The sequence below is a fragment of the Miscanthus floridulus genome, chromosome 2 (assembly GCF_019320115.1).
Source record: "Miscanthus floridulus cultivar M001 chromosome 2, ASM1932011v1, whole genome shotgun sequence".
NCBI lineage: Eukaryota > Viridiplantae > Streptophyta > Magnoliopsida > Poales > Poaceae > Miscanthus > Miscanthus floridulus.
Window position 1 is genome coordinate 6301760 of NC_089581.1, and position 27149 is coordinate 6328908.

A 27149-nucleotide genomic window follows, 5' to 3' on the forward strand; every position below is an offset into this window, starting at 1 on the left:
GCCCCTGCCCCTAGCTTCTCCCTCCCCCATTATTGACACATGGGCCCCACAAGTCAGATTCTTCTTTAACCTTCGGCCATCACCACACACTGAGGAAGGGGAGGAGCTCGTGCAGTCCATGGTGACACCGCCCGTCTCCACCCGAGACGTTAGTGACTCCGATGAGGCCGTGTCCACTGCCGGAGCTAGGGTCACGCCACACGAAGCCGACCGCGCTCGTCGGAGCCAGGGACGGGCAGCGCTCGCTGGAGTGAGGGTCACGTCCGCTGGAGCCGGGGTCACGTCTGCGTCGTGTTGCTTCTTCTTCCTCTTGTGCTTTGTTCTTCCCCTTGGATAGCGTCTCGGTAGGCGGTATCTCCACGGGCTGCGTGGGGGCGTCGTCGCGGGAGGCAACGATGCGGGCGCCTCGCCTGGGGGCGGTGTCTCCGTCGACGGAGGCGCCACGACGGGCGGCAGCACGACGGGTGGGAGCACCGCGGGCGACGTCGTGGGAGGTGGTGTGACCGGTTGCGGTGTCATCGGCGGGGGTTTGGCCGGCGTGACCGGCGGCGGCTTTGCTGGTGCAATAGGGGTGACGGTGGGCACTGGCGTTGTCGGGGTGGAAGTGGGCGCCGACGTCGTCGGGGTCGTGGGTGCGGCAGGGGTTGTGGGTGCAAGTTGGCGGTGACTGCGCCACGACGGCGGCGAGGTGGAGCACGAGGAGGGCGCCGAGCACGGCGAGGCGGCGCCATTGTCGGAGCAGCGGCGCGACCATGATGCCGGCGGTGGTGGTCTGCTTGTTGGGGGTGCGTGCGAATGCTCCGGCTAGAGGACAAAGGAGAATCTGACTTGGGGCCCACGTGTTAGTGAGGGGATAAAGACACCAGGAGTAGGGGAGCTCTTTTTATCTAAGCCTATTGACTCGAATCCGAGCTGGACAGCGGAATTGGCGTGCCACACGAACACAAGTGGTAAATGTGTATCGTTTTTTTTCCTCTACCGCTAAAAATGTAGCACCAAACCTAAAGCTACTATCTGAAGGATGCCGTTATGATGGTAAAAAGTTAAATATCCCGGCAACGTGAGGGGTCTCTTGTAATGGCGGTGATTACTAGTACTACAAGCTAAACGTGATTAGTTTAGCTATATTTGCATAAAGACCCTCTTTAAATTCTATTAATTTCAAAAAATACCAGCGTCGTCGTCGAATTGGGGACGGATAGCTGAGGTGTTATTTGAGAGCCGACAAGTGTCTTTTCCCCGATCCAAATCAAAATAAAGGCGGTGTTTAGTTCACGAATTTTGGGAATTTAGGCTACTGTAGCACTTTCGTTTTTATTTAGTAATTATTATTTAATCATAGGACTAATTAGGCTTAGAACGTTCGTCTCGTAATTTCCAACCAAACTGTGTAATTAGTTTTTTTTTATCTACATTTAATGCTCCATGCACGTATCGCAAGATTCGATGTGATGACCACTTAGCACTTTTTTTTTTTAACTAAACACGCACGAAACTTCAGAACCTTCTCGATTCTTTCTCCATGGCGGCCGCCTCATCCGCTGCCGCAGCCGCCGCCTCCCCCGGTAGAGGTGCCGGCGACCCTCCCGCGGCAGAGGCGGCGACGGCGGCGGCGAGGACTGCTGCGTGCCCTTGCCCCGTATGCCTCGAAGCCTTCAAAGACGAGGCTTACCTCGACACTTGTTTCCGTAAGTCGTGCCCCCTCGTCTCTCTCGAATTTTTCACCGATTTCCGGTATTAAGGTTGTTTCTGCTCGATACGCGCCTACGAACTGAGCATGGGCTCTAGGATTTTGATATGGAATGAAATTTTGTTGCGATTATTGGTCTCTTGCTCAAAGTGAATTGTAGAAACTATAATTTGCTGTACTAGTTCAGATTCAGTATAGTGCTTGTTTAAGTTCCTTTCTGAAACTCCTAGCTGCTTCTGCAGATTCTTTTTGCTACAAGTGTATATGTCAGTGGGTAAGGATAGTAGCGAGCAAGCACGCAGAACCTTTGTCTTCGGTTAGATGCCCACTTTGTAAGGTGAGCCCAATCCTGCTTATGAGTGGCACATCTGCTGTAACAATATATTCACTCGAGCAATTTTATTGTCTTCTCGAAGTGCATGCTTAGGTAAACAGTGTGGGTCTCTATGTAAGTGGTTCAATTATTAAAAGTGTGTTGAAATGCACAATTTGGTTCAGTACCCCCTGAAAAATCTGGTGTTGTTTTATTAGAATGGAGAAACTGACAACAAACATTTTGAGTTGTGATATCTACAAATTTGGGATGTGTTAGTTTCACCTTTGTCATTTGTTGCTTAAGTCTAGGTACCCTTAATTCTTTATTGGTAGTTGGTGGAGTGAAGTGATTTGACCATCAATTTTTGCCTCAGGCTTAGTGCTGAAGTCCTGACCAGATGTAACCTTGTCGCGTTTTGCAGACTGAGAACCTATCTGTGATACATGCTTTTGATGGTGAATCATTTGAGCGGTGGTACATAAATCAGGAACCTAGGAAGAGGTATCTGTCCTCTCTTGTTTTTTTTCTCCCTCAAGTTGTGCATGATTGTGAGTGTTCAATAAATGAATAATAAGGCAAAGGCTACCCTTCCTAACCAGTAGCCTGCAAATAGAGTGACTCTATTCTTCTAGAAAAAGAAAGAATTGACATGAACTTTAACTAAAAAGGTTATCTACCATAGGTCTCCTGTACTCATTAAATAAATAGAAAATCTTCACCGGGAAATAGCAGAAGTTCCTGCCTAACTTTGGTATACCAGCCAAAAAGCAGAGTAGAGAGAATCAGTTGCTTCCAGTGACTCTGTCTGTACTCTGTAGCCCATATTCACAAGCAACCATTTATTTGGTTGCTGAATGGAGGCTATCTACATGTTATTCATCTGACTGTAAACTATAACTTATTCTCTCATATGTGAAGAAGTATACTAATCCCCCTTTCCTCATGGTACAGGCGTCTTTCAGATGCACATGAGTTGGTGTCACAATTCTATAACATGAAAGGTATTATGTCAATCTGTTTTTGCTATCCCCTTTCACGCTTTGGTATTCTACATCAGAATTTTATGTGCCTCACTTGTTAAGTAAGACTTATGCTTGCTGAATTAAGCAGAGAGCACAAACAACATTGCCGGTGTGCAGCAATACTGGGAGCAACAAAGATATCTCCGGAAGAAAAATTGGCTTGAAATCTGGCTAAGACGGGAAATTCAGGCCCTTACTCGGGTAAGCTGTTGTTTCCTATTAGCAATACAGTTATTCCATAGGTTACAAGAATCCTGAGCGCTTTTAGCTACTGGGGTAGGCGACCTAGCTTTTTGTAAGGATATATATAGTTTATAAGCATCCATTGGGATCTGTGTTTATGCAAGGATATCTGGATTTCTCTTGTTTTACTCTTGTTAAATATTCCTTGTATATACTAGGTTGTGAAGTGGTATCAGATTGACAATTGCATATTTGGATACCAATTTGGACTCCTAAAAAATATCATGCAGTTAGGCTTTTATTTCACTGTTAATGACTCGTGGATCATGGTCAAAAGAGATAGTAGGAGACACTCGGATGGTAGTACTTCTTTTGTTGCCAAAATCACAGCAGAGAAGTAGTGGAGCATGATACATGTTGTATTCTTCAATAATTATGTAATGTTGAAGTTGTTATATGGTGATAGAGGATAGTGTCCTTTTTTCTTCTTTTAATAAAGGTGAATAGCCATGGTGTTGCTTGATTGCGATGCATATAGGATTTTTTCCCATGTTGATTGCCACTGACGGACTGATGCATAGCAATGTTTGAGTTTTTGCAGGATGAGAACGTTGAGGCCATAGTCTACCACATTCACGGTGTCATTGGATCCTTCATGAAGAGGCTTGAAATGGAGCACAAGTCAAGGACGATTTCACCAGAGAAGAGGAGGGAAGAGTTCAGGAGTTTGGTCTCTGATGCTGCTAGGCCATTCCTCCTTGGCCGAACAGAGCGATTTGTCACCGAGGTGGAGCTCTTCCTGGTTTCAAATCTCAACATGGAAGCGTACAACAAACTGCGCGTTCAGAGGTTTAGGGAGTCCAGTTCCCATCTGACAAGAGAGCAAGATGCGCTGCCTCATGATCGGTCTCTTGAGGAGCACTACTTGTATTTCGTATGTAACGACACGGACTGTGATGAGATGTAGTGATCTGCGATTTTTGCCACAGGTGTCCTTGTTCCCTTGTACCATGCTGCAATTTTGGCTGGCCCCGATTACTAGTTCACTGTGTTCAACTTCTGATACATGGAACATAACAACTGGGGAACTTATTGAATTAAAAAAAAACCTAAGGGCAGACCTTTGGATTTGAAGCTGTTGAAAAACAGCAAAACGTTATTGGCACAGTTACTACACTCTCAAAATGCAGTTTTAAAAAACACACACTCAGAAAAAACACTCGATCATGCTACTATACACTTTCTTCCACCACTGTTTATTATAAATTAAGCATGTTAGAGAAATCCATTGCATTGAAGTGCTCTTCATGTTTCTTTTTCTTTTCTGGCTAATTTGTTCCAGAATGTATGGGTCGAATTTTGGAGCAAAAATCTTTCTCGCTTCTCGATGTGCTACCCTGATGATTCGTCAGTTAGTTCTGCAAATCGGTGTTGTTATTCGTGGATGATGATGCCTCTAGCCATTTGTGTACATATAAATGAATAGCAACAGCAGGTTGCAGTTAATTTATGCACGCGAATGCGATCATCTATGCTTGCCGAGGAGAAGCTTTGCTGCTGTTCAGTGGTTGCCTGCGAGACTCGGAAATTTTGCTGAGAAGGCTGAAGGCCATATCATCTCTCCGTTACGCATTTATGCTAAGAATGAATAAATAATCATGGACCTCTTCGCTTCAGGCTGGTGTTAAACCATTCTCTTGCAGTTGCAGATGATTCTGAAAGTAGAGTGTGCCAGCATCTGCAATTGCTTTGCCTCTTTTCTTAGGAGTTCTTTTCTCTATATACAACGAGAGGATGTAGCTGCAAGAAAGAAAAACCAAAGCTTCTATGGCTCGAAAGCTAATTGCAAGCCTAACCGATCCATTGCAGCCCGCAGTCTGGCTGTTTCGTCTCGGCCCGGACCTCTTCTCTACGAAACGGATCACGGCCGGACTTGAAGGCCCATATACTTTTCCATGTCTCGGTAGCCCACGAGAACTCAGCGGCAGAGCGGAGACGAGCGCTCGTTCGGTTTGAGCGTTTAGCACCACCTCGCCAGGCGAAGGCAAACGCGCCGCGAGCTCTCGCTATAAGAGGAGCGCCCCGTGCGACGTTGTTCCATACTTACCTGGACGGGATCGACGGGCGATCATGAAGGCCCGTGGTCTAGGTCAGTGGCCCTCATTGCACTTGGAGGGCGCGCTGGCTTACCATCTCCCCAAGTGGGAGAGTGGACGTCATAATTTGTGGTAGAGGGGGTACGCGTTCGCGCGGCCCCCGCCAAATCTAACAAAATTGTTCAGCTTCTCTAATCTCGGCCCCCGCCAAATCTAACAAAATTGTTCAGCTTCTCTTCTCTCGGACCAATACTGCTCTGTACGCTGGTTCATGTGCACTGGGTTCATGGAAGTGAGAGGGGAAGAGTGGAGTCAATGACGTGCGGGGTCCATGGGGTGAGGTGGTGCCTCCTATTGGGCTTCGGATCGCCTCGGTCTGGATTAGGCCGGCGCAGTCTTTAACTTCCGTGCGGTCGTCCTCATCCTCTGCTCGGTCAAAAGCGAAGCGAGAAAGATAGAGAGCGAGAACAGGGGAGATGGAGCAAGGCGGAGGGGAAGCAGGGGAGAGGGAGGGTAGGGGCGGCGGCAGTGCTTGCTGTGGCGCGGCGGAGCAAGGCGAGGGCGCGGCAAACGATGGCGGCTTCGACGAGGGCGGAGGAGAGCGAGCAAGCAGAGCGGTGGCGAGGGGCAAAGGTGAGAGAGGGAGCTCGGCCGGCGGCGGCGGGCTCCGGTGGAGAGGAAACAGAGGGAGAAGGAAAGAGCAGGAGGGCGCGGTGGAGTTCGGTGAGGTGCTCACCGACGGCAGGCATGACCGGCCTTTTATAGCCGGAGAAGGTCGGTTCGTCGGCAAATATCTTCGGGCATGTTTCACGTGCTCGGGTGAGCTGTCGACGGGAGTTTCGGAATGGATGAGATCGACCGGGAAGACGACATGGAAGGTCGGTTCGGTGAAAATATCTCTGACAACAGCTCAACGCGGAGCGAACACGACGTCCTGGCGCGGTGCTTGTGCGTGCGTTTGGGCCAAGACAGCGCTGGTCACGGGAGAGGGGATCGTACACAGTAGCTGCCAGGAGAAAGGAAAGGAGTGAGGTGGATAAGATGAGATCGTGCGGGGGCTTTTTTTTTTTTTTTTTGCTAAAAAGCCAGTAGCTGCCTAGGGGCACGTGTAGCTCATGTGCCTCCCTTGCGTACGTGGACAGTCACGTCGACTGCTTGACACCGTCTAGGCTGTTTAGGACCTACATGGACCGAAATAAGTATGTTGGGAAGTTAAGAGTGTGATTTCATAGTTTAGGGACTCGGATGAAATCAGCTCAATACTTTAAAGACTGGCCGTGCAATTTACTAAAAAAATTAAACTATGGTCCTTGCCAGTCCATTGCTTCATCTTATTGAGGCCCTTGTATATTCTGGGCCCTTGGTCGTTAGTGCTGTGTTGATTATTTATTAATTCTCATGCTAACTAGTTTTTGTTTATCTCCTATTATTTTGTAGTTTTTTTTCGCTTTAGAACCTACTTTTTGGCAATTTATGTCGCGTACACGCACTTTAACAAACACGCAGAAAAAAAAACACTTGATGATCATCATGCTGCTAACCTACTACACTTCCTTCCACCACTGTTTAATCACCATTTATCACAATTCACAACCTACACTACGGTCTACATGACGCTCGCCCAGGCATGTCAAAACAAACTTTAGTATTTTTTATTCTATTAATTCCTTAATTATATGTATGCATTGTTAGGAAAACAAATTATTAAAATTATTTGTATTTTATATTTTAATAAGTTATTAAAGCTTTTATTATAACAATATATATTACTCGATTGATGTTGAAGTTTTATAGTATATAAGAAAATATAATTTCTCCCTTTATTAAACTTCTTAGGCACGTGCTTCCAACCAAACATATCATCTCACCACCACCTGCCTGGTTTCATTAAAATTTTAGGTAGCTCTCTGGCGACATTTTTCACAAGGCAAATCATCTAGATCTCCAACCAAACAGATCAAGCTCGTGGCTTAAAACCATCACAATTGTTTTATCAAGAAAAAAACCATCAAGATTCGGGAAGATTTTTGTCATGATCGGTCTTCTTGGGGGCATGTAACCGTAGGATTTGGGAGGTCGGAAAGATTTTTCTTGATTCTGGTCCCCAAGGATTCGATCGGTCCACCATCGTACTGCGACCGCGCGTTCAGTCTCCTTGTGAGTCCAACTTCCCTCGAGCCTCCGCATGTATCAGGGGTCCGGTCGAGGGTCGGCTTATCTTTGTGATCGTCATCCCTCAAGCATTTTTTTTGATAAAACAGAGGGGCTGAGCCATGCCACGTTTTTCCTCGATGGACAAGACATGGTGCTCGGTGAGCTGTTAACGGGCTAGTCCGAGTGGGGCCCTAGCTTTCCATTTGCGGTGGTCTGGCATGGGTCAGCTGGTGACCAACTCCAGACTCTTAGCGACCAATCCATATAGTTCTTGGGTCCGTTTGGTCGGTCCCAAGGGCTCGTTGCCTTTCTTCGAGGAAAAACCAAAGACTGGGAACTAACCAAGACTCGAACATGGGCTAGAATGCCTACGGTGCTCATGCGCTCGGGTGCTGGCCGCTAGTGGGCCCATCCGTTTCCACCCCTCGCTCTAAGGGTGACCCAGAGCGGCTGTGAACTCGTCGGCGGGCCAGCCTTCGAACTCCTAGTCCCGAATGAGCCGTAGGAGCATTTTTAGCTCTGTATCCCTCCTTACCTACGACGGTTCTTAGCCCATCGACCGGGCGAACCATCATCCAGTGTGTTCTTTGATGGCGCGGTCAGAGATAGCATGCACACGATCTTCGGAGGAAGGTGACGTAACATGGCACAACAGGCGCGTGAACCTAGGCAGACGGTTCGCCTTCTCGCCCCCACTCCATCTTATAAATAGCGGACTCCCCCTTTATGTTTCTGTACACCAAAACCATAGCCTTATCTTCTCCATTTCTCCACCGCCACCGTTCGGATCTGTCATGCTTGCTAATCCGCCGCCGGAGCCCTAGATCTGTAGCTTCCACTTCTCCACCACCGCCTTTGCTTCTCCATAGCCGCCTCCATCCTCTATGGATTTGTGGTACCACTCTAATGTTACCCATGCACGAATGGAGGGCCTCGTCAAGCGTGGTATTCTCCATGGGAGGACCGATGCGACGGAGTGGCTTGTGCCCGGCCATGAGGATGCGTCGGCGCTGCCCGACAGCTACATCGTCTCCTTCACGTCCTTCCATGAGTGCGGACTCATGCTTCCTCCCCACCCGTTCTTTCGGGGTCTGTTGCACCACTATCAGATCGAGCTACAGCACTTGAACCCCAACAGGATCTAGCATATCACGACCTTCATCGCGATGTGCGAGGGGTACTTGGGGATCGAGCTCCACTTCGAGCTATGGAGATATTTCTTCTCCATCTCCTTGATCAAGAAGGAGAGAGGCCAGGAGACCCCGGTGCCGATGGGCTGCGCGGGCATCCATCTCCGGGGGCAGTGGGCGACCGAGTACATGCCCTGCCAGCTCTCTAGATCCAACAAGGGGTGGCACTCGCATTGGTTCTACCAGAAGAACGACCCTGCCGCTCCCTTGCCGGTCTTCTCCGGGCGCCTGGTCGAAGAGGTATCGTTGTCATGGCTGTGGGGGCCACCCATAAAGGAGAAGAAGAGGATGCACGACCTCTTTGAGGCCATCGCATTCCTAAAGACCCGCGACCTCCGCGGGGCCGACGTCATCGGGGGGGTATCACGCGAGGAGGGTGGCATCGCTGATGGCGCGCATCCTCTCGTTGTATGAGATGATGCTCGGCGCATAGCTCATCGGGACGACGCTCTCCTAGGGGTTGCTCCATGATAGCGAGGTCACGTAGCGCATCAAGGAGGCCATGGGGGAGCTCGACGCTGTGTTCCTGATCCCGAGGCATCCCGTGATACGGCCAGACGTGGGCTTCATCGAGCTGCTGGCGGGGTTAGTCTTCTAGGACTCTATCACGCTACTGCCAGAGCATGTGGCCATGAGGGCGGTGAACCATGCCATGGATGAACAAAGGAAGAAGAAGAAGGACAACAAGGAGAAGAATGGCGTGTAGCCGGTGGCCCAGCTAGGGGTCGTCCTTAGGCTCTAGAGCAATGTGGGAAGCTCCACAACCCATTGTCTACCAAACTTGTTCAACAGATTGAAGATCCTAGGCTTGAGGCCTTGTAGGACCATGCCATTCATGCTCTCAACCTACCCGTTTGTGTGTGGGTGCGCCACGGCGGCCCAATCGATAAGGATGTGGTATTCATCGTAGAATAGGAGGAACTTTTTCTCGGTGAACTATGTGTCGTTGTCTATGATAATGGAGTTCAGGACTCCAAAGCAATGGATGATGTCAAGGAAGAATAGCATGGCTTGCTCGGACTTGATTGTGGAGATCAGTTGAGCCTATATCCACTTTGTAAACTTATCTACGGCGACAAGCAAGTGCGTATAGCCCCTAGGCGCCCTCTTAAGAGGTCCGACCAAATCAAGCCCCTAGACCACGAATGACCATGTGATGGGGATCATTTGGAGTGCTTAGGCTGGTAGATGGGTCTGTCGAGCGTAGTATTGACTTCATTCATAGGTACGCACAATTTGTTCAGCGTCGGCTACGACGGTCGGCCAGTAGAAGCCTTGTTAGAATGCATTTCCATCTAGGGTCCTAGGTGCGGCATGGTGCTCGCAAGACCCCACCGTGGATATCACTCAGTATCTACTTCCCTTGTTCGGTGGGGATGTAGCGCTGCAGGATCTCGGTGTGGCTTCGCCTATAGAGCTCGCCCTCAATAACAACAAAGGACTATGCCTCCATTTTGTCCGTTGGTTGTGCCTCATGGAGGTGGTAGTTGAGGTAAGGCGTCCTCCAGTCGGCTAGAGGATCAGGCTCTATCACTAGATCCTCATCAAGCTCCATGACTTCGGGGTTAGATGGAACCGCTGGCTAGTTAGCCCCTGAGCCTAGGGCAGGCAGCCCATCACCGGTCTATTCTAGCTCCTCATAGTGGACCGAGGGCTTGTACTGATCACTAGCGAAGACGCCCGTCGGCATCGGCTCTTGGTCGGATGTTGTTTTTGCTAGCGTGTCGCTCCCCTCGTTGAGACGCCTCGGGATGTGATTGAGCTCAAGACCATCGAACTTGTCCTCTAGCTGGTGGACTTCTTGGCAATACATAGCCATCTTGGTGTTGTGGCAGCTTGATTCCTTCATGACTTGGTTGGTGACCAGCTGGGAGTCACCCTGAACGTCAAGTCGTTGGTTACCTAACTCGATGGTGATGTGCGGGCCATTGATGAGTGCCTCATACTCGACCACATTGTTGGAGGAGGGGAAATGGATGCGAACCATGTACCTCATGCATACCCTGAGGGGTGAAACAAAGACCAGCCCCACGCCGATGCCTTTTTTTATCGGCGATCCATCGAAGTACATCGTCCAATACTCTTGGTCGACGACTGCTAGGGGTATTTGGATCTCGGTCCACTCTATAACAAAATCAGCCAGCACTTGGGACTTGATGGCCGTTCGAGGGGCATATGAAATGCCTTAACCCATCAGCTCGAGTGCCTACTTCACGATTCTTCTTGTGGCATCCCGGTTTTGGACGACTTCGCCGAGAGGGAAGGACGTCACGACCGTCACCGAATGCGACTCAAAGTATTGACGCAACTTCCTCTTGGCGATAAGGACATCATACAAGAGTTTCTAGATTTGGGGGTAGCGAGTCTTGGAATCGGACAAGACCTCGCTAATGAAGTACATGGGATGTGAGCTCATGTTGTCGGGACAGCACGCTCTAGGCCTGCTGTGTCGCCGCATGCTCGAGTAGCATGCGAATCTCACGATGGGCCCGACGATCCTCGGGTGTCGCGGGCTCCGGAAGCCCTCAGAGCAAGGCCACCATGGTAGCGATGTTCTAGCCTACCTGGGTGAAGTGTGGGAGAGCTTCGTCGTCCTTGATGATCCTCCAATTCACGTCATGGGCCACGGAGCGTGCACGCCCACCGTCTCTATGGCGCTCGATCTTGAAAGGGGACCGTGACGCCTAAGAGGACGGTGAATTAGGCAACTTAAAATTCTAACTCTAAACTATGGGCTCTTTTTCTAACCTTAGCAAAACCTATACAAGAAGATAAACCATCTAAATATACAACTATGGTTTTCCTAGTGCGTTGTTATCTCTACCGCAAAAAGAGTTACGTAAACAATGTAAATGCGGAAGCTAAAGAGTAAGGTAGATATATGCAAACTCCCGTCCATGACTCTAATATTTTTATCGAGGTATTGAGAAGTGTACAAGCTTCCCCCTAGTGCAACCAAGACTTCGATATTAAATTTCGTAGATCGGAGATTACACAAAAGATTACATGACTTCGAATGCTAAACCACACAGAGATTAGGGATACATGGATAAGAGCACCCTAATACAACCAAGACTTAATCCAGAAGTTGAGATAGATGAGGACAATGGAGAAACAATAGGAAGATGATTATCCAAATCATGGTGTAGGTCCAATAGATCCAAAAACAGTCGACTGAAAAGTCAAACATCGTGAACCCTAAGATCGACTACCCAAAGGAAACTTGAACTTCTTTGACAAACTGGATCCTTTCTTCTTCTCAGATTACACCATCACCTCAGACTGATGAACCTAGTTCCTCGGATGACAACTAGATCTCGTAGCTCTGCTCTGAATGTGTGGGGAATGGGGATGGAGAAGAAGAGCAAGGACCAAGGGTATCTTATAGAGACAAAGGGAGGTGGGGTGCAACACACCAGAAGTGGAGACGACATGGATGAGATACACAAACGGTTCATGCAGTGGGGATAACACGGCCATGGTGCGCTCCTTGCACAAGTGAGTGGATGCTGGGAAAGAGGAAAAAGCACACAGTGCATAGAAGATGGAATGCAGCACGAGACTACACCCACACGAGAGCGGGGAGCTAAAGGCCCGATATAGATAGTGTTCACAGGGCACATAGCAAAATGACCCAGCATGCATAGCGTGGTCAACTAAACATAGGGCTTGGGACATGACATCCCCTCAGACTTTTACAATCACTTCTGACTACCTGAGGCTACCTTCCTTACTACTCTTCTTTTTCTTTCCCTTCCTTGTCCACATCCATCTTTCATGCAGACTAAGTCCATGTCATACATTCTTCCTCCAACGATGTTCTCTCGCTTACCTTGCAAGAACATTATCTCATCAACCCATTGTGGATTTTTTGTTTGAACACCTGAACATTTACAAGGAGAATATTTTGTAGCAAAAGCGGTATGGCGGTGTAACTTGGCAAAGGTACTTGGTTAACACCCTCGATACTAGCACGTGCCGAGCAGCGTCACCATGTGGCAGCCTCGGTTTCATCGTGGCACCATAAGCTATTAACCAGGCAACTATTACCAACTTACACGCCATGAAGGCGGTGGGGTCATAGACCATAGAATAAGGGGAGTATTGCAAGAGAAAATTCGAACAACAAGGGACAAGGAATTCAAATCCAATGACGGATTTGATTTAAAAAGATTCAAGTGTTTGGACATCCACAATTAGTCGATACAGTGTCCTATTCTATCCAATCACAACAGGTTTGCTAATATCTAATGGTAACTTCTCTTGTAATCCACCTAACATTGCCCTTGAAAACTTTAAGCACATCTAAGTGTCTAACAAAACTTAAGGTAGATGAACGCAATAAACACAGCGAAATAAATGAAATGCATATTCCAACGGTCTTATACGGATACAACGTACAAGCATTTAGTCTCCCATTCATGACACGGCATTCACCTATGGTCGGACGATCTCAACAACTACGGACAACAATAACGGCAAGAGTACAATACCAGAGGACATCAACGAACAACACTACTACTACGGGTATAACATCCTAAGGCAACTAATCTACCCTAGAACACGCATCTTCATTCGTGGGCTCGGCGGATTCTTCTACCACCCTAGCTATGGATCTACATCTTCTCTTGGCGATGGCTGAGTGAGAGGAATCAAGGGCTCTACTTTTGACACTTTCGAAGGTGGAGGTGCTGGCGGCACTGCCACACCGGTTCTTCTTCTTTTCTGGCAGGTGGATAGTGATCCCTTCCAAGATCGAGGCATCCTGCCTTCAGCAGCCAGCATTCTCTGCTTAGCCCTAGTGACAAGATAGGCCTCCCACAACTGATGGACATGATAATCTTCAGCCTCCTTCAGAGCTTTCGACATGGTAGTCTCACGGCTCTCAGTAGCTACAACACTAGCATGCGCTTTCGCGAGCTACACCTAGAGCATCTGGGTGAAGATCTTGGCTTCCTTGGCTCGACAGAGGTAGATCCTCAGTTCTAAGGCTTGCCGGTCATACTGCTCATCCAGAGCAAGTAGGTATATGGTCAAGTGCACCATGGTAGGACTATCTTCTTGCGCATCTCGCCCATGCAAGGCCTCCATGCGAGCCCTCCATGCCCACCGATTCCTATCCAAAGGTGGAAAGAACCTCATGGGGGTACGGACAATGGGCTCTTCATAGATCTAGCAAAGGTACCGCAAGGCTTTACGGGCCACAACCTGGTAAGTGTCGATGAAGCTAAACCCGGTTGCGATCACACTCAAGGCTTCCATGAGGTCGAGGATCTCTTCACTCTTCCCGATGTAGATGGTAACCTCACACCGCTTGGTGCCATGCTCCTCATACTCATGGCCCTCATACTCGGGATGATCTTTGACTCTGAGCTTTTGTAGGGTGGCATGCAGGATTCTAGGAAAACCTGCAACGTTCAGGCAATAACTACTAACATAGGCTCCTGCTATTTCTGGCGATGATGGTGAGGAAGGCTGAGCGAAAAGCTTGCTAAAAGAAAAAAGCTAAGCAAGCTAAAGCATGCCGAATGGTGGTACCAAGTGCTAAGTTAGGCTCTGCTTATAAAGGCAGAGTGTTCAGTGGTCCTAGAATGGCCCACCAGGGTTCCCGTGTGGGATCACTATGGCGAATCGACCAAATTTCGTGCGTTTGAGACGAGCAACGTGCGATGCCATTACTGACTAGTATGACTGCAGGGCAATGGTCCGAAAAGAGCATAGAAAAGAGGTACAGGGAGACATGGGTCATGACTGGTGTGAACTATGGATGAACACGGAGCACAAAGCCATAGTGCAGACCTAACTCTAGGATAGGAACGAGTCAGTCGTGCACAATACGATACACGTGGCACCTATGGATGGCGTATCGACAAGCAATCCGACACTACAATGCACAAACAGGATATGCATGAATGCACGTCCTATATGCCCTTCTACTGTTGCCAACATATAGGACAACCGTTCTCAAATTTTTGGCACAACATTCTCTCCCTGTAGCTAGTCGATACTATCGGACTATGCTTGGGGTTAGTGTACATGTAGAAAACTTGATTAAGCCTACCTAAGTCAGCAGAGTGCCATCTATCCTGGATACATAACCATAGTAATAGGGCTACTTATATAACTTCGCAGTTGAACGCCCTAGCTTTTTGAAAAGAATTTTTTGTCAAATTTTAGTTTAGAAAAAGGTTTTCGAAGCTATATTTCCTGATTTATGCTCTGATACCACTTGTGGCAGAACCACCTAATCAAATACCTCCTAGGAGTGCTTGTCTTCCATTAGACACTAAGCACTCAGGGAAGAACACTAAATTACTTGGTTCCATCGAGCACACCCTAGGGGAGAACCCAAAAATCCATATTTTTGTCATCCGGATCACAAATGAGAGAATAAAGCTTACATCATTCTTAACCATTTCCTACATCACTTTTAATACAACATTAGAGTATAATATTTATTATTATAACAGCAGAATGTAATCATATTATCAGAGTTACGAATAATTTAATTTAATAGTGGAATATAAACATGTGATCAGAATTACAGCGGAAATAAATATCTATTCATGAAATGATGAAGCATTGATATATATACTATAACAACATATTATAATACTTTCATTCATAAAAACATTTAGTGAGAGTTATACATAAAAATTATGATTACAGCGTAAAGAAAATCCTCTCTAAGCTCACCAGGAGAAATCCACACACAAGAGTCAGCTTTAGCATCCACCTGTCACCTGCAACAGGGGGAATAAAACCCTAAGTACTCAATTGTACTCAGCAAGACTTACCCGATAGGAGGAAAGAAAATACTCCAAGGATATGCAAGGCTATCTGGCTTGTGGGTTTATTTCATCTTCATGAAGCATTACTAAGCGTACGTCCTTATATTTGATTCTTATTAGGAAGCCACATTAGTTCATTAACTAACCATTCTATATAAGCACATGTACTACTTTTAAGCAGGTGGCAATCAATCAGACTTCCTTTTCCATTGCATCTTTCATCTTTCAGTTCTTACTATGGTGCTAGACACAAAACAAGCCGTACCGGATTGCTTGGCGATTTGTGAATCAATGCCCCCAGCTAAGTACCCCGAAAACACACAGCGATGGCTGCTACGTGCTCCCCTCCGTGGACACCGAGAAGCCGATGTACTTGGCCTCCTAGGTACGGCGAGAGGTCCACGATGATGGAGAGGATCGACCACTATGGCTTGGCATGCGTGGCGTAGCTCAGAAACACCTCCAAGCGGCGGTCCCCGCTACGGTAGTCGATCCACGCCGTGGTGAGGTTGCCGCTCTTGAGGTCTATCTAGGTGCGGCGAGGTTGACCATGGCAATGGACAACGACAAACTGAGGTCTAGGCCGACGTGGTTGTCGCTAGGGTTCGACGAACTCTAGGTTTGATATAGTGTCGAACCCGGCGGTGACGATGGCGGTGGACGCAGACCTATTCTAAGCTACGGTGGAGTCTGAGGATTTGAAGAGGCCGAGGTATCTACCAGTGGCACCGAGTGTGGTGTGGCTGGTGGAGACAAAGAATGCGATGCCATCATGAGACAAGCAGAGGAACAACGCTGCGGCACGACACCAGCATGGCGTGGCCCTGGCGAGCGCTGTGGGGAGGGCGAGCTAGAGGTGGAGTGGTCCAGTGCGAGCCACGGGAACTCACGTGCGCCGCGCACACGACAGCCGACGGTGATGGGCGCTGCCACCACGGGTGCACGGCTCGGTGGCAAGTCAAGAAGACATGGTAGGGAAGAGCGGGGAGAGCGAGCTGGGAGGGCGAGCAGGAGTTGGGACACCTCCCTTCAGCAGCAGAGAAGAAAAGGAGGAAGAGAAGCAGCACGAGACTCAGCCGGCTTGGAGCGCCACGGCGGCAGCGGGCCACGATGTACGTGACAAGATGAGCTACGTTGCTTTGCTCTGTGGTAAAGACTCTGTGTTGCTTGTCTGGTAGAAGGAAAAAAGGGAGCCGAGACAAGCAGAGGCAGACAGAGGCAGCAGAGTGATGCGACGACACTAGTAGTTGGACAGAGGCAGTGCAGAGCAGGCACGAGAGGGAAATGAGAAGCCGTGCGATACGCCACCAACCACATAAACACGGCGTGGGGGCAGGGCGGCCTGGCACAACGTGGTCGGTAGGGGCAACACGACGCGACGCAATAAATCAAATGATTGATTCAGAGCAGGAGGTACGCACTACTGTCGTCACACTAGCGCATAGACAGGACGACTCGAACCTGGCGGGATGCGACGGCAGTGAGCAAGCAGCAGCGCCCGGCTAGCAAGCTCAGTCCAATCACATAACGCGCATGTTGTACCGACGAGGTAGGCGAGCTAAATGGCTAGTGGTACTTTTGTTATTATTTTTAAACTAACAAACATCACATTGACACTCGAACAAGCTTGCCAACATATTCATGATGTTCATATCCTACTGATGATATGATTTTTCTACCCACATTATATATCATTTTATCTCTCAAATATTCCTTTTCCAAGCCGACTATATATATTTTCAAACACGGTTAAAGCATTAAAGTTTGTTACTCGATATTTTAAATGCAACAAAAATCATGCTCCGAATTTTACTTAAGTACTATATATACCCGTCGTATCGTATTTTTGTTTATAAAATTTGTTTTTCATACTTAATCAAATAAACAAGCCATTCGCCCTTTTAATTACTATCAGACATTTTAAGCGCTAGTCCATACGTCATATTGACTCGTAGAAACAAAACATCTAGGAACTAATTAACCTGTTGTTTAATATAATTCGTCAAAATGACACTTTTAAACATAAGTTAAATTTTAAAATATGAGAAAATCATTTCAGAAAAATTCTTAGGCCTAAATCTCGGCGCTAAACAAGATCGTAACACCAGGGGTGTTACAGACCACTCTCCACCGTCTGCACTACCAAGCTTCCAGCCGAACCGCTATGGGCCTTATTCCCTTCGGTACATAGTGGCGGCCACACCACAAACATGGTTGGTGTGATCTCGCAAGACTACAAGCCCCTTCAATGTGCAACAATGGTACGCGCAAGCATCGAGTGGTAAGAGGTATGCAAATCTCACTAAACACTAGGCCTAAACCTAGAGCAAGCGCATAAGCGGTGGTCTAATCAACCTAAGCACTTCGCAAAGCACCTACGCTAATCACCTAATGAATCACTAAGCACTATGCAAGTGGAGATCACTAAAATGGTGTATCAACACCCTTGGTATGTTTACTCAACTCCACTCTACTCAAATGGCCGGTTAGGGGGTCTATTTATAAGCCACACTAAGAAAGTAGACGTTGGGGACGATACCCACTTTTCTGCTACTGACCGGACGTTGATCACATCCTGACTGAACGCATCTGGTTGTCTCGATCGTTGGAGCACGCACGTTGATCGGACTCAGCTCAGAGTTCGGTCATCATCGATCGGACGCATCCAATCATGCTGGCGTCGCTCTAAAACATCTCTGGACTTGATCGGACGCTGCACTTCGTGCGTCCGGTCATCCAGTCTGTTGTGTCCAGTCACGCTGAAAACATTGCCATGATGATGAATAGTGGCACCGGTGTGTCCGGTCACTGCTTTACTCAGCATCCGGTCATTGCTGCTCAGCGTCCGATCAAAGCTGTCGACGCCTACTATTGCCTGACACTTGATCGGAGCGTTCGGTCACTCATAGGTCCACGTCCGGTCACCTCTATCGGGCTCATTTCTTCACGATCTTGTGTCCGACTTTATTCTAATCTTCGTGCTTGGACTTTGCTTGACCTTGTATATCTTCTATGCATCTTCACATGTCTTTCTTAAGGTGTTGATCATCGAATCATCATGTCGCCTTCGTCCAAGTCATATTTTGCATCCTATTAAACTACAAAACAATTGCTTGCAAATTCATTAGTCTAATTTGGTTGTGTTGGTTATCAAACATCAAAATCCAAAGTAAATGGGCCTAAGGTCCATTTTCCTTACAGTTCTCTCGCTCACGTGCGTTCCTGCTCGAGCTGGAGTCATGCTTCTTCGAGCTCTTGGTGCCACGCCCTTAGCTGCTCTACCTACAGGTGAGGTGGGGGCCCTGCATCCCCCTCGACCTCATTGTCGAGGTCGTCTATCGAGGTAGCCCTTCCTCATGGATGCTTTTGATGTATCCCTCGAGGGTACCTGTCACGAAACATTCTCGCAAGGGGTAATGACTCCCCCTACTGGAGTCAAAGTCGGAGGGCGACTCTGATTCTCCCACGAGAAGGTCATGGAAGGATTCCACGACGTATTCGGTTATCCCCACAAACTCATTATTCGTAGGGGATGGGGGCATATGCTGCACCACAAGGTGGCCAGCAGTCTCTATGGTGTTGCACAAACCGAATGGGAGCGCTGTCGGGGCACTCTAGATGAGGTATTCCGAGGAGAGCGGCTCTCCTTCGGCAAGCTACGTCATGACATTAGCGAACGAGAAGGCGAGGCAGTGTAGGTCCTCCTAGGATGGTTGGGGTCCTAGGAAGGCACTGAGCTGGCGCTCTAGCTGATGAGGACATCACTCCTTTAGATGTATCAGCTGATCCTCCAACCGTCATGCAAGGTCCAATGACCCGGGCTCGAATGCGTCAACTCAATTTACAGGTGAGCTCGTTCTTAAGCGATCCTTTTCATACTTTTGAGAATAGACTACTACCTAATGGTGTTATCTTTCTTAGGAACATTGGAGAGGGTCAAGAGGGACTAAGAGGATGTGGAGGAGGCAATGATGACCAGCAAGGACGTCCAACACAAGCCGGAGGCCCAGTCCAACATGAATTCGAGTCTGTCTCGGCCTCCAGGACCAGTCTGCCTTAAACTGGTCGCCTAGGACGCATCCGGACTCCGTTTTCGATGATCCACATATGGATAGAAAGCTAATTTGATAAGCAAGCCAATCCAAGTGGTTTCACATCAAAAGCTATTCGGAATCAACAGGAATCGTCGAAACAAGTCAGCGTCCAGAATCTGCTAGGGTGCTGTGACACCGTCTTTTGGTCTGTTGGACCATGTATCGAGTTTGGGCCCATTAGGGGCGCGTCCAGGGGTCTTGCATGACCCTAGAGTCTTCATAAATAGACGCCACCCCTCCATTAGGGTTTGGGTTTTGCTTAGATTATTCTGTCAAGAAATAGTTTCGTCGTTCTTCGGTTTGTGAGACCCCAACTCGTGAGATTAATCATTCATCTGCAATTTGGTTGCTTTCTTTTTTGTTCTTGCTTGTGTTCTTCGTTGCATAGGCAGGGATTAGCCTTCTTGGCGAGGTCAACCTGGTCCGTGACTTGGTTGATAACTAGAGGAGCTGTGGTGCTAAGATTGCAGGGTTCGATCTTTCGATCTGAAGCCAGATCGGTGTGTCATTCTCTGCCACAACGATAGTTACCATCACCTGACGGAAGATCGGGATCCCCATCCCCATTAAGTGGTAATCAGAGCTAAGGTATACCGTCAGGTTCACTTTTTATTCCCTAGTTTGAGTGTTTCGTATTCGTCCCATAGTCCAGTGCCATACTCGTTTTTCCTATCCTAGAACCTTCCGCGCAATAGCCTTTGCATATTTCAGTTTCAGAGTCCGTCGTGTTGAGTTTGTGTCCTAGTCGAGGTCTTGTTGCTGGTTAGGTCGTGTTAGAGTCCAGTTCGTGTGTTTTCACCCATCGTTTCCATCAAATCTTGGCTGTTGTGACCAATTTTGCACACATTGTTCCTGTTTTGTCCTCTAATTCAGAGCCAATTCTTAAAACTGGTTCAGTTTTCGCATACGAACTCTGTTTTCGACGTTCCATATATGCAAATTGATCAGAAAAAAAAATCGAATCCGTCCATCCCTCGCTTTATTGGGGTTCAGAATTTTTAGATTGGCCAAAAAGTGGTCACAAGATCCTCGTTTCGTGGTCACAAGATTTTTGTCGATTTTCATCCAGTTTTCTGAAAATTCCACAGGCCACGTCTTACACTTGTTTGAGCTCATATTTTCTGTGGTTACTGCTTTTGTGCTCCTAAGTAAAGGAAAATATCAAAAAAATAAAATAAAAAAGTCAAAATTTCCCAAAAAAACAACGACAGCCAAAAAAATAGAAAAAAAGAGGGGCAAAAGAGAAATAATATCTAGAGGAGCACATAGAGAAGCCCAAAGTGAGCTGTGTTTACGTGTACTGTCTGGTTCCTTGTTTGTGTTGCTGTTTCCATCCACTATACTTGTTTTTCTCATACCTATCACCTTGCTATCCACCATACTTTTGTCACAACCTGGTACTTGCAACACTTTAGACCAGCAACAAGAACAAGTACTTTGGACTATAATTTAGCATTACTTTCTGTTACTGACTTGTGTGCCAGATATACATATTACTCTTTGTTTGCCTTCCAAGCTCCACAAATTCTTCAGATCAGTATAGACAAAGGGCCTTGCAATCTCGGTACCACTACCTCACAGATATCATGAACCAACCGCCGGTTGTACCGCCCACTGCTTGCGTTGGTAAGAACTTGGTAAGAGCTTGATAAGATGCTTTTACTTGCTGTGAATAGTGACATCACTACAACCACATAGTCATTTGGTAGGGATAACTTTTACCTGTTTGTTCCTGTTTTTGTGTTTTCAATTATAGGAGGTGAACAGACTACAGATAACAATCCTAAGGGTTTCAGCGAGTGTGTCAGCCAAGAGCAACTACAAGCTGTTGTAGAGGATGCCCAAAAAAAGATGAATGAGGCCGTCAGGAAGGCCGTCACTGACACACTCATTGAACTCAACATTGGCAATAGCATGGAGAGATTGGACAAGCGAATTTCCACGCTAACCAACAAGGTTACTGAGTTGGAAACCTTTGTGGCGGGCAACAACGACGTTTCTGGCAGCAACACCGATGGTCAAGACACGGTGCATGATGCCGCTGGAAACATAGGTCGAGCAGCTATCCGACAAGAGAGACTACGGCAACGTCTTCGCCGCAACACGATAAGTATGGGTGGTGTCCACCACCACCACCGTCAAGGTAATAATCACCGTGTGCCCGATGATCCTTATGCTAAGATTAAGTTCACAATACCATTTTTTCGGGTCATTATGATGCTAAGGGATATCTTGATTGGGAGATGACGGTAGAACAAAAGTTTAGTGCCCACCTTGTACCTGAGCAGCATAGAGTTAGACAAGCTACTAGTGAGTTTAAGGATTTTGCTATTATTCGGTGGAATGGGCTAGCTGCACAGGATGCTTTACCTGGTACATGGGAAGAACTTAAGGTAGCTATACGTGATCGTTTTGTTCCTCCTTCTTATCATAGAGACTTGCGTAAGAAATTGATGCGTTTAGAACAAGGAGATAAATCTGTACAGGATTATTATGGTGAGCTCCAAAAGGGATTGATGCGCTGTAGTGTTGTAGAGGGAAACGAAGATGCCATTTGTCGTTTTTATTCTGGTTTGAGGCGTGACATTCAGGACATTGTTGATTATAAAGAATTTAACACTGTCAACCAGTTGTTTCAGTTTGCTATGCTTGCAGAAAAGGAATTGCAGGGGCGTGAACAGCAGGGCAAGAGCAAGGTCAGCACTAGCACATACACGCCACGCTCGGCACCATCTTCGGGGCTGACCAAGCCAACCACTTTTCGGACGCCTCCACCAGCGAGCAAGCGACCAACAGCCTCTGGAGTTTCTGCTACACCTAAGACACCTCCCGCACGACCTTTAGATTCAGGTAAAAATTCTTTGCAGGTGCCTACCAAGAGTTCCTCATCCGTTGCATCGACGGGACGCACTTCGGGTATTCAGTGCCACCGCTACCATGGCATTGGCCATGTGCAGAAGGACTACCCAAGTCAGCGGGCATATATTGATACAGAAGATGGTTACATCAGCACCTCTGACATTGAGGATGAAGAAGACCAAGATGTAGATGAGGAGGATGGCGAAGTCCTTGGTGACGAGGCCATGGTGTCCTATAGGAGCATTATTGTACAGCGGGTGCTCAGCTCACAAGTCCAGCAACCTGAGAAGCTACAACGCCATAACTTGTTCCAGATTTTCTTCGTCATCAGCGACCGTCGAGCACGTGTCATTATTGAAGGAGGTAGCTGCAACAATTTGGTGAGTTCTAATTTGGTCAAGAAGCTTGGCTTGACCACACGCCCACACCCACGTCCATATCATATTCAGTGGCTAAATGATTCTGGTAAAGCAAAGGTAACACAAACTTGCAGAGTTTTATTTTCCATTGGTTCTTATACTGATTCTGTTGATTGTGATGTGGTACCTATGCAAGCTTGTTCACTCTTATTGGGTCGTCCTTGGGAACATGATAATGATGCTACACACCATGGTAGAAGTAATAAATACGCTTTTGTGCATAAAGGAAAGAAAATTACTTTGGTACCTTTGACCCCTGCTCAAATTGTACAAGCTGATAGAGAACGCGCTGCTAGTTTGAATGATGTTCAATCTGAAAATCAGCAAGTTGCTAATTCTAATTTTCCACCTAAAAAGGATAAGTCTACATCTATTTCTAAGGCTGAGGGGATTAAATTGAAGGGTGGTGTTATGCTTGCAACAAAATGTGACTTTGCTGAAATTTCTCATGATGATATTTGCTATGCTTTGGTATGCAAACGAGCTATGTTTTCACTTGACGATATTGTTAGCTCGGTACCTCCTACTATCACTAACCTTTTGCAGGAGTATGATGATATTTTTCCAGCTGAGATACCCCTAGGGCTGCCACCTATGAGAGGGATAGAGCATCAAATCGATTTGATTCCAGGAGCGACCTTGCCCAACCGAGCTGCATATCGAACCAATCCTGAGGAGACTAAGGAAATTCAGCGGCAAGTCCAAGACCTTTTGGACCGTGGGTATGTATGTGAAAGCCTTAGTCCTTGTGTCGTTCCTGTACTTTTGGTTCCTAAGAAAGATGACAGTTGGCGTATGTGTGTTGATTGTAGAGTCATCAATAATATTACTATTCGGTATCGTCATCCTATTCCTAGGCTAGACGACATGCTTGATGAGTTGTGTGGTTCTATAATTTTCACTAAGATTGACTTGCAAAGTGGCTATCACCAGATTAGAATGAAACTTGGAGATGAATGGAAAACTGCATTTAAAATCAAATTCGGGTTGTATGAGTGGTTAGTTATGCCTTTTGGTTTGACAAATGCACCTAGCACTTTTATGCGCTTAATGAATGAGATTTTAAGAGTTTTTATTGGTCATTTTGTGGTAGTTTACTTTAATAATATATTGATTTACAGCAAGTCTTTTGATGAACATATGGATCACTTATGTGCTGTTTTTAATGCCTTACGTGATGCACATTTATTTGGTAACCTTGAGAAGTGCATCTTTTGCATGGATCGAGTTTCTTTTCTTGGCTATGTTGTAACTCCACAGGGGATTGAGGTGGACGAGATGAAAATTGAAGCCATAAAGAGCTGGCCGGTTCCCCAAACCATCACACAGGTGAGGAGTTTTCTTGGTCTTGCAGGATTCTACCGCCGCTTCGTCAAAGATTTCAGCACCATTGCTGCCCCATTGCATGAGTTGACGAAGAAAGGAGTGGTGTTTCATTGGGGAGAGGCACATGAGGAGTCCTTTGACACTTTGAAGGATAAGCTTACACACACACCATTGCTGCAACTTCCAAATTTTGGTAAGACTTTTGAGCTAGAATGTGATGCTAGTGGACTTGGCATTGGTGGTATTTTGATGCAAGATGGTAAACCCGTTGCTTACTTTAGTGAAAAATTACATAGTCCTATTCTTAATTATTCCACGCATGATAAAGAATTGTATGCACTTATCCGTTCTTTAGAGACGTGGCGTCATTATTTGTGGCCTAAAGAATTTGTTATTCATTCTGATCATGAATCGCTTAAGTATCTTCGCTCTCAAAATAATCTGAATCGTAGGCATGCTAAATGGGTTGAATTTATTGAGTCTTTTCCTTATATTATCAAACACAAGAAAGGGAAGGATAATGTGATTGCTGATGCTTTGTCTAGAAGATATACATTGCTGTCTCAACTTGATTGCTGGATTTTTGGTCTTCAATCCATTAAAGAACAATATGCGCTTGATCCTGATTTTAAGGATGTGTTGCTTAATTGTAGAGAGGGACGCACATGGAATAAGTTTATGATCAGCGATGGGTTTTTGTTTAGAGCTAACCGCCTATGCATTCCAGTTGGTTCCGTTCGTCTTTTGTTGTTGCAGGAGGCACATAGAGGCGGATTGATGGGACATTTTGATGCCAAGAAGACGGAGGAGGTGCTGTCCACACACTTCTTTTGGCCTAGGATGAGGCGTGATGTGGAGCGGTACGTGGCTTGGTGTGCCACATATCAAAAAGCTAAGTCACGATTGAACCCACATGGTTTGTATATGCCTCTTCCTGTTCCTTCTACTCCTTGGGCAGATATATCTATGGATTTTATGTTGGGATTGCCAAGGACTAAGAGGGGGAGGGATAGTATTTTTATGGTGGTTGATCGTTTTTCTAAGATGACACATTTTATTCCTTGTCATAAGAGCGACGATGCTGTTCATATTGCTGACCTTTTCTTTCAAGAAATTGTTCGCTTGTATGGTATGCCTTCTACTATTGTTTCAGATCGTGATGCAAAATTCTTGAGTCATTTTTGGCGCACGTTGTGGAATAAATTGGAGACCAAGCTGCTATTTTCTACAACATATTATCCCCAAACTGATGGGCAAACTGAGGTTGTGAATCAAACATTGTCCACCATGTTGAGAGCCATTTTGAAGTGCAATTTAAAGATGTGAAAAGAATGTTTGCTGCATGTGGAGTTTGCATATAACAGGGCGGAACATTCCACCACCAAGGTAAGTCCTTTTCAGGCAGTGTATGGTTTTAACCCCCGTGCTCCTATTGATCTTTTGCCTTTACCTACCACTGAGAGAATACATAGTGATGCTAGAGAGCGTGCTGATTTTATTCGTAAGTTGCATGAAACAACTAAAGCAAATATTAAAAGCATGAATGAAAAGTATAGAATTGCTGGTAGTAAAGGTAGAAAAGAGATTAAACTTGAACCGGGTGATTTGGTTTGGTTACATTTAAGAAAAGATAGATTTCCTGAGCTATGTAAGTCTAAATTAATGCCAAGAGCAGCTAGTCCTTATAAGATTATTGAGAAAATAAATGATAATGCATACAAACTCGAGTTGCCACCCGAGTTCAGGGTTAGTCCCACATTTAACATTGCAGATTTGAAACCTTATTTGGGAGAAGAAGATGAGCTTGAGTCGAGGACGACTCCAATTCAAGAGGGGGAGGATGATGAGGATATCACTCCTTTAGATGTACCAGCTGATCCTCCAACCGTCATGCAAGGTCCAATGACCCGGGCTCAAATGCGTCAACTCAATTTACAGGTGAGCTCGTTCTTAAGCGATCCTTTTCATACTTTTGAGAATAGACTACTACCTAATGATGTTATCTTTCTTAGGAACATTGGAGAGGGTCAAGAGGGACTAAGAGGATGTGGAGGAGGTGATGATGACCAGCAAGGACGTCCAACACAAGCCGGAGGCCCAGTCCAACATGAATTCGAGTCTGCCTCGGCCTCCAGGACCAGTCTGCCTTAAACTGGTCGTCCAGGACGCATCCGGACTCCATTTTCGATGATCCACATATGGATGGAAAGCTAATTTGATAAGGAAGCCAATCCAAGTGGTTTCACGTCAAAAGATTTTCGGAATCAACATAAATCATTAAAACAAGTTAGCGTCCAGAATCTGCCAGGGTGCTGCGACACCGTCTTTTGATCCGTTGGACCATGTATCGAGTTTGGGCCCATTAGGGGCGCGTCCAGGGGTCTTGCACGACCCTAGAGTCTTCATAAACAGCCGCTGCCTCCATTAGGGTTTGGGTTTTACTTAGATTATTCTGTCAAGAAACAGTTTCGCCGTTCTTCGGTTTGTGAGACCCCAACTCGTGAGATTAATCATTCATCTGCAATTTGGTTGCTTTCTTTCTTGTTCTTGCTTGTGTTCTTTGTTGCATAGGCAGGGATTAGCCTTCTTGGCGAGGTCAACCTGGTCCGTGACTTGATTGATAACCAGAGGAGCTGTGGTGCTAAGATTGCAGGGTTCGATCTTTTGATCTGAAGCTGGATCGGTGTGTCATTCTCTGCCACAACGATAGTTACCATCACCTGACGGAAGATCAGGATCCCCGTCCCTATTACTAGCCTCCCGTAATCGAAGCCAAGGAGCTAGTCACTCCCGGGGGTGTGGGCTTTCGATGCGTGCAGCTGTAGCTCCTCAAGCGCCTCGGCGATCGTGTTAAGGCCGGTGGAGTAGAGAGGTTGGACGGTGGTGGGAACCTGCGCCAACTCTCCCTCCGTTGTAACGATGAAGTTCAGGTTCTCAAAGCGTACGTGCGCACCCGGGACCCAGCTGACGCCATGACTAGCCATCCGAGGCCTGATGTGGACGTCGAGA

The 27149-nt window shown here is 46.9% G+C and overlaps 1 protein-coding gene and 1 non-coding gene across 2 annotated transcripts; both read left to right on the top strand.

Annotated features, from left to right (window-relative positions):
- The first annotated feature begins 1498 nt into the window (after positions 1-1498).
- LOC136515913 (uncharacterized) lies at positions 1499-5475 on the top strand. The gene is made up of 6 exons (XM_066509369.1): positions 1499-1688; positions 1933-2027; positions 2428-2507; positions 2958-3007; positions 3117-3229; positions 3813-5475. Exons 1-6 carry the CDS (start codon positions 1523-1525, stop codon positions 4176-4178), a joined length of 870 nt encoding a protein of 289 aa, XP_066365466.1. The 5' UTR covers positions 1499-1522; the 3' UTR covers positions 4179-5475.
- LOC136540935 (U1 spliceosomal RNA) lies at positions 5311-5471 on the top strand. The gene has a single exon (XR_010780052.1). It is a non-coding gene; the product is annotated as a U1 spliceosomal RNA (small nuclear RNA).
- Positions 5476-27149: the final 21674 nt, after the last annotated feature.

Excerpts from the sequence above, each read along its gene's own strand:
- LOC136515913 (XM_066509369.1), top strand. The coding sequence starts at position 1,523 with ATGGCGGCCGCCTCATCCGCTGCCGCAGCCGCCGCCTCCCCCGGTAGA. Across the intron at positions 2,028-2,427 it reads TTAGATGCCCACTTTGTAAG|ACTGAGAACCTATCTGTGAT; the intron begins GTGAGCCCAATC and ends CGCGTTTTGCAG. Across the intron at positions 3,230-3,812 it reads AAATTCAGGCCCTTACTCGG|GATGAGAACGTTGAGGCCAT; the intron begins GTAAGCTGTTGT and ends GAGTTTTTGCAG.